Source organism: Erpetoichthys calabaricus, chromosome 13 (assembly GCF_900747795.2).
Source record: "Erpetoichthys calabaricus chromosome 13, fErpCal1.3, whole genome shotgun sequence".
NCBI classification, from domain to species: domain Eukaryota; kingdom Metazoa; phylum Chordata; class Cladistia; order Polypteriformes; family Polypteridae; genus Erpetoichthys; species Erpetoichthys calabaricus.
In genome coordinates this window covers 113,040,652-113,047,701 of record NC_041406.2, presented here as the reverse complement: position 1 = coordinate 113,047,701, position 7,050 = coordinate 113,040,652, and the positions used below count along the sequence as shown (strand labels likewise).

Below are 7,050 nucleotides of genomic sequence, written 5' to 3'. Positions count from 1 at the left end.
GTCTTCTTCTTTCATGATCGCTCAGTTTTTGTGGATGGCCTGCTCTCAATACAGTAGCTGCAGAGCTCTGCCATACTCATTCCATTTCTTCATGACTGGTTTAACTGGACTCTGGAGGATATTCAGTGACTTGCAAATTTTCATGTCTCCATCCCCTAACTTGTACTCTAAATCATCCAGTTTATTGAGATTCTTGGAGTGTTCTTTTGTCTTCAATAGGTGTATAGTTTAGGCCACCATACTTATTCACCACAATGTGGACCTTCAAGATACAGGGGCATTTATACTGCAATCAATTGAAGCCCCTTGACTACAGATGGGTGATCTCCATTGATCTAATTATATGACGTCTAAACCAACTCACTGCCCACTGATGATTTAGGTGTGTCATATTAAATGGGTGAATATTTATATGATCAATTATTTTGTAATTTACTGTATATCCATCCATCCATTATCCAACCCGCTATATCCTAACTACAGGGTCACCGGGGTCTGCTGGAGCCAATCCCAGCCAACACAGGGCGCAAGACAGGAAACAAACCCTGGGCAGGGCGCCAGCCCACCGCAGGGCACACGCACACACACACCCACACACCAAGCACACACTAGGGACAATTTAGAATCGCCAATGCACCTAACCTGCACGTCTTTGGACTGTGGGAGGAAACCAGAGTACCCGGAGGAAACCCAGGCAGACACGGGGAGAACATGCAAACTCCATGCAGGGAGGACCCGGGAAGTGAACCCGGGTCTCCTAACTGCGAGGCAGCAGCGCTACCCACTGCGCCACCGTGCCGAATTTACTGTATATTTATTGATTTAGTTCATTTTGCAGGATAGTTTTGAAGTAAAGGGTCATGCACACGTTTTACAGGCAGCTACCCAATAAGCCAGTAGAAGTTTATAAGGTTTCACTTGCAAACAGTAAGCAGCTTCTCTGAGCATCTCCCAATACCCCATATTTTGTCCTTAGAACAGCTTGGTCCATCTTAGCCCTGAAGTGCTCAGTTGACGTAAGATCTGGTAACTCAGCAAGGCTCACGTTCCTGAGATCATATTATTTTCTTTGTGGTTGACCAATTTTTGTCATGATGGAAATGACCATCTTCAGATAGGTAGACATCAGCCTGGATGGGAAGCACCTGGTCAACTGCCATGTCACGTTGAATTGAAATAATACCCAACCTTGCTGTTCTCACAAAGAGATGGCACTAACTGTGAAAGAAGCTATGTAACAGTAAGAAGGATTAAATGACTTTGTACGGACAAGCCACCACATTGAACAAATCACAGACATTTTATTGTTTTGAAAAGAATATTTTTTAAAACATTGAAAGCAACAAGGCTATAAAAAATGTCTGTTTCCAAAGACATGAAAACACCTAGATTACTCAAATGTACTTTTCTCCATTGAAAAGAATTAGAAAGCATCCCACAGACACACATGTCTACTACCAGCAGAGGGAATTTGAACCCACAGTCCCTGTGCCTCACTCTTAAAAGTTCTTTAAAGGCACTTTATGGTTCTTTACTGAGTTGAGTGGTTCATTTCATTCTGGGAAGGTGCTTTAAAAACTTCAAATATGTGAAGAAAAACCTGAAATCTTTAATGTATGGCAGGCTACCTAGCAGGGCACTAACAGAGTAAGAAAACTTGGACTTAGCCTGTGGTATTTTATATAGCAAAAGTCCTTTAGAAATCAGGGTCCATCATTATTACAAAAAAATATGTTACCATCTATTCACGGTTATTTATTGTATGGAGCCTGTTATGGATCTACATTAATAAAGGTTCTTTCTAGAACCTTCATGGGGCTTTTAGGATCCAAAAATGGTTAACCTATGCCATCGTTCTGAAGAACCACTCTGGCACCTTTAATGTTAAGAGTGTTGCTAGTCCCAAAGCTTAATCTCTACACATTTGTATATTTATTAGGAAAAAAGAGTAAATCAAAAGCAATAGAGAAACACCAAGAGGTGTTTAGTCCTGGCCCACCATAGTGTCTTCTTGAATGCCAATCTGTCACTCATACACCACACTCTGCTGTGTAGCTGCTGAGGTCCCGTCTTCTGCAATGGTTTCTCCAGGCCACCCTGTGGATGAACAAAATAGCATAAGTATCACCAGCAATAAATCTGAAAGAGCCTGGGGGCACAAAAGTGATGGAGGTCAAAAAGATGTTTTGTGTGCAAATGAATTTGCCTGTCCATATTCTCACTTAAGCCAACAAGGGAAGTATCTTACCAGGCGCCGATTCCATTGGGGTCTCTCACCACTCTTTTAGCACATTCAATGTCATCAGAGATGTCACTATTCAGCAGACCTGCAGAGAGCGAGAGAGCTGTTGTCACGTGTACACTTACTGTAACTCAACCCATTTATGATTACCTTTAATTAAAAAGACCAATTGTATCATATGTAACGTCTTTCAGAGTCATTGCCTGTATGGTGAAGCTACTTATTTTGTGAAGAATTTGACAATGTGTTGTGGGTTTTTTGGGAGGATTTTTCTTATCTTCTTAGCAAATGAAGACTGGGGCGCTGTCAAGAAACAGGGCCTGTTCAGTCCTTTGAGGAATTCCTTCTGTGATTTTGGACTGTACAAGAAATAACTTGTTGTTTACAGGGTTGGAGCTGACTCCAGGGATATCAGGTACTTTTCTATTTCCTCCTCCTGACCCAGAAGAAGAACTATAACCCTGACTTAACAACTTGCGTTTCAAATAAGTCAGTAGGTTTAACAGGTTAAAGTCACGTCAACATCAGGAGAACATGGAAACTCCACAAACAGACACTACTAATAATCAACCAGATTAGACTGCTTTGCCAAAGTGTAGGCCAAAGAAAGTGTAGTGATAATGTGTAAACAGATGAGAATTGAAATAAACTCTGAAAAAGCAGGCACAATTTAGTTAAAATCACACCGCTTTAAGCATAAAGGGGCTGCCTAATCCCTTAATAAGAGGTTGAAGTGCATTTTGGTAAATGAGGAGAAACATCTCAGTAATATTAATCGTAATTATAAAGAAGCATCCAGAAACTGAGACAGTGAATTCAATTGTGTCGTCTGTCTAAATATTTTAGAGAATAATGACATTTATACTGTCAGATATGTTGGTTTAATGCCAGGCATGAATTACATGCACACATTAAAATTGCCCGAATGAAAAATCTGCAGGCCCTGTGACCATCCAGAACTGAAGCTGCCCACCACTGACCAAAGTCCAGATTAACTGTGAACAACGTAACAGTGAAACAACACTGCAGGTAAACACATTTATCTGAACTACCTGGAATAACAGTTTTACAGTGGAATCTGCTCAGACCAGAAGCAAACGGACAATTGCTTTCCTTATGCCCACCTCGCCTCCTCTGCACCTTGTTGAAAGATTCATTTGTAATGAGGAATGCACCTCTGACATAGGCAGGACTGTTGGCAGCAGAGACTGTGGCAACGGACACTCTAAACATTTGCATTTTTACTACCTAACAGGGCCAAGAACAAGTTAGTGGGGATGTGCACTTCTTGACTGGCGCCATATCTAGGGTTTACTCCCAAAATGCACTCAGTGTTCCAGTGAATTGACTAAGCAGGTTAGAGAGTGACATGAATGTCACTTTATATGACAGTACTGGGAATAGCAGGGCACCTCAGACTGACTTCACCAATCTCTAGGTGGCACACTTTCCATTTCATGCACACAATGGAGGCGCTCCTCCATGATGCCAGGTGTTTACTTATATCTTGCCCCATGCCTCTGCTTATTACTAAGACATAGTAACCGATGGATTATTCAACACTGCATGGTCTCAAAATGAAGCGCTCAGTACTTGTCATGTTTGTGTGCACATTCACTATCAGCTAATCACTGCCCTTTACAAATATGGAACTTCTTGCTGGCGTAGATAATACATATTACTGCTTTTATTATCCCTAAAGCAACACTACTGTTTACCAGGTAAGGAACTATAAAATGGTGTTTCTCTCTAAAGATTATTTTAATGTGAGGCTTCACTTCTAAAACTCTCTAAAATATGCACTTCATGTCCAGATATTTAAAATAAGCTGCCCACTCCCAGAAATCCTGAGACTCTCCATGAGTTTTCTAGGAAATGCATAAATTACGTGAGTTACCGTTCTTGCCTTCATTCTCTTTACTTGGGCATGGGAATAAACTAACATCTCTAAAAACAGTCATAGACTGGTATTTTGCCCAATGTTTGCCAAGACAGGCTGAAGTTTACCATAATGTTAGAAATGGTGGGCATTCTAACTGGCAAATGTGCATTTCGTAGATGGTGAAATCACTAAATGATGATATTTCAAGCAGTTACTTGCAGACAGTTTGCATACCATGCCAATTATTAGTAGCTGTTGTGTAAATAAATCTGACACCCATATATTCAAGGGCACTCCAGAAAGCTTTAAACACACGGAAGTACTAAGCCCTGCAGAGGAGTCACACATGGCATTGTAACACAGTAGAAGTTCATAGATTCACATTTGAGACCTGCACAATGTTATACCCTCACCTATGGTCATGAGCTATGGGTAGTGACCGAAAGAACGAGATCGCGAATACAAGCGGCTGAAATGAGTTTCCTCCGCAGGGTGTCTGGGCTCTCCCTTAAAGATAGGGTGAGAAGCTCAGTCATCCGGGAGGGGCTCAGAGTAGAGCCGCTGCTCCTCCGCATCGAGAGGAGTCAGATGAGGTGGCTCGGGCATCTGATCAGGATGCCTCCTGGACGCCTCCCTGGTGAGGTGTTCCGGGCAAGTCCAACCGGGAGGAGGCCCCGGGGAAGACCCAGGACACGCTGGAGGGACTATGTCTCTCGACTGGCCTGGGAACGCCTTGGGATTCTCCCGGAAGAGCTAGAAGAAGTGGCCGGGGAGAGGGAAGTCTGGGCATCTCTGCTCAAGCTGCTGCCCCCGCGACCCGACCTCGGATAAGCGGGAGACAATGGATGGATGGATGGACCTGCACAATCTACAAAAGTTCGAAAAGTCTCAACTTCACAAAAGAAAGGCAGGCACTCACGGCTGCATGGGATCCCACATCCATCTGCTGATTCGATACTTCCGTCTCTACACCACCTGCGACTGTTAATCTGGAAGATGCCATAATCTGTGGAGCCATCTGTGTTGTGGTTTTGTGCACTGGTGTTGTGATCTGACTCCCATTTTGTTAGACAGACCCCTGTTTGGAGATGGAGACAAAGAGAAAGAGAATGAGAATGGTCAGTCCAAAGTGCAATGAGTGAGCAACAAGATTATGAAGGGGTGGGTAGAGGATGAGACACACCACATTTTAGGGGTGGATTAGTACAAAAACAGGGGTCTGGAGTGAGGACTCTGGGTTGTCAAAGTCTACTTTGACAGATAGATGAAACTGAAAAGACATAGTTTAAATTAAGGTGAAATGGCGAATCTCAGCTACAAGACTCATGACCTCAAAATGGTTTAAAGAACAGGATTTGAAGTGATCCAACATAAGAAAGCACAGAATATCACAAAATCTGAGAATTTTTCAAAATCAGACCTTTAAGACCTTGAGTCTGCTTATTATTGGACTCTTAAGATGCCAGGAGACACACTGAAGGTGCACCTGTCAGTTCTGGGACCTGAACTCGGTCCAGTCCTGCTGAAGTTCAGCAAGCACGTAAGCAGGTAAAAAATACTTACAGTCAGCCAGGCCGACTCCTCTGTATCCACTCATTCCTGATGCCTTCAGTAACTTTATCAGCTCACATCGCCCATACACTTTGCCTGTAGCTGGAGAACAGATGCCAACTAGCAGCAGCACTGCAAGCAGATTAGGGGAAGACATGGTTGCCTCTGTCTATGTCTTTCACTCACTCTTCACCAGTTTTGCCTGGAACATACCAGATTTGTGCGCACAGGCGTATTGAAAGCCTAGCATGCCTAAAGTGTTCACGCATGCGTTAAACAGATTGGGCAGCACTGTAAAGTGAGCGATGACGTTTTCGTTCAATACGTATGCAATAACACACTCCGCATGCGCTTAATAATAAAAAATATATATATACAGTACTAAACATTTCGCTTTACGGCACGGATCGCTCTCAACTGCGCATGTCGATACACAACGGGCAGTACAGTATTTTTGTTTAAATGCCGTAGTAGTTGACCATAATGATAATATTATTAAATATTCAATGTACGTTCTGTTTTCAGGGCTGAATTAAGCTTGTCGTACTCCTCGTTATAAACGTTAATTGTTTATCACTGAGATCGCTTCGTTTAGTTTACATAGCACTTCTTTTTTCAGTTCCCATTGTACAGAGAAGTATTTAACCATTGCATATGTTATTATAGTCTACATATTAAAAATAAATGAGTTTTAAAAATAGATGTATTCAAGTACTTTATTGTCATTGAGTAACGCAACGAAATTCACGTTGCATTTAAATTCCAATGTGAAATAGTTCAGATATATAACAATACAATAAATAAATAAAGTATGAACTAAAAACTGAGTAATCATACAAAATATGTTCAAAATATTGGCAAGATGCCATATATAATGTTAAAGTAACCAGGATGGATTATTATTGCATAAATGCACAGCAGTATAGATTACACATTACCTACACTACCTAGATTAATTGTACATAATCAATGAAAACGATTTCAGATTGAGGAGATATACGAGTTCAATAAGTTTATAGCAGATGGAAAAAAGTTTTTTTTGTCTATTTGTAGCATACAGATTGATAATACTAATAATTCTTTGCATTTATATATCTGAAATGCCTGCCAGATGGGAGAAGCTCAAACAAGTTCTGTCCAAGATGAGTGTTCTCCTTGATGATGTTTTTAGCCCTTCTTACACAGGGAATCTTATATCGATGATCAAGTGATGGCAGTTCAGTTCCATTGAACGTCTTGTGATGTTTTTATGATCCACTACAGGGCTTATTTAGCAGGTTTGGTGCAGCTGTTGTACCAGGCTTTCATGCAGTTAGTCAAAATAAGTGTGAATATATGTAAAAATGAACTGTTGATGCACTTTTCATCCGTGGAA

At 41.5% G+C, this 7,050-nt stretch overlaps 1 protein-coding gene across 1 annotated transcript; it reads right to left on the bottom strand.

Moving 5' to 3' along the window:
- Window positions 1-1,277: 1,277 nt before the first annotated feature.
- LOC127529999 (lysozyme C-like) lies at window positions 1,278-5,920 on the bottom strand. The gene is made up of 4 exons (XM_051935541.1): window positions 5,688-5,920; window positions 5,044-5,202; window positions 2,249-2,327; window positions 1,278-2,097 (listed from the first exon to the last, which is right to left on the bottom strand). The coding sequence occupies exons 1-4, from the start codon at window positions 5,830-5,832 to the stop codon at window positions 2,031-2,033; spliced, it is 450 nt and encodes a 149-aa protein (XP_051791501.1). The 5' UTR covers window positions 5,833-5,920; the 3' UTR covers window positions 1,278-2,030.
- Window positions 5,921-7,050: the final 1,130 nt, after the last annotated feature.

Coding starts and splice junctions, on each gene's coding strand:
- LOC127529999 (XM_051935541.1), bottom strand. CDS start 5,832: ATGTCTTCCCCTAATCTGCTTGCAGTGCTGCTGCTAGTTGGCATCTGT. Junction 2,328..5,043: donor ATGTGGGATCCCATGCAGCC/GTGAGTGCCTGC, acceptor CGCTCTCTGCAG/GTCTGCTGAATAGTGACATC. Junction 2,098..2,248: donor CCCAATGGAATCGGCGCCTG/GTAAGATACTTC, acceptor GTTCATCCACAG/GGTGGCCTGGAGAAACCATT.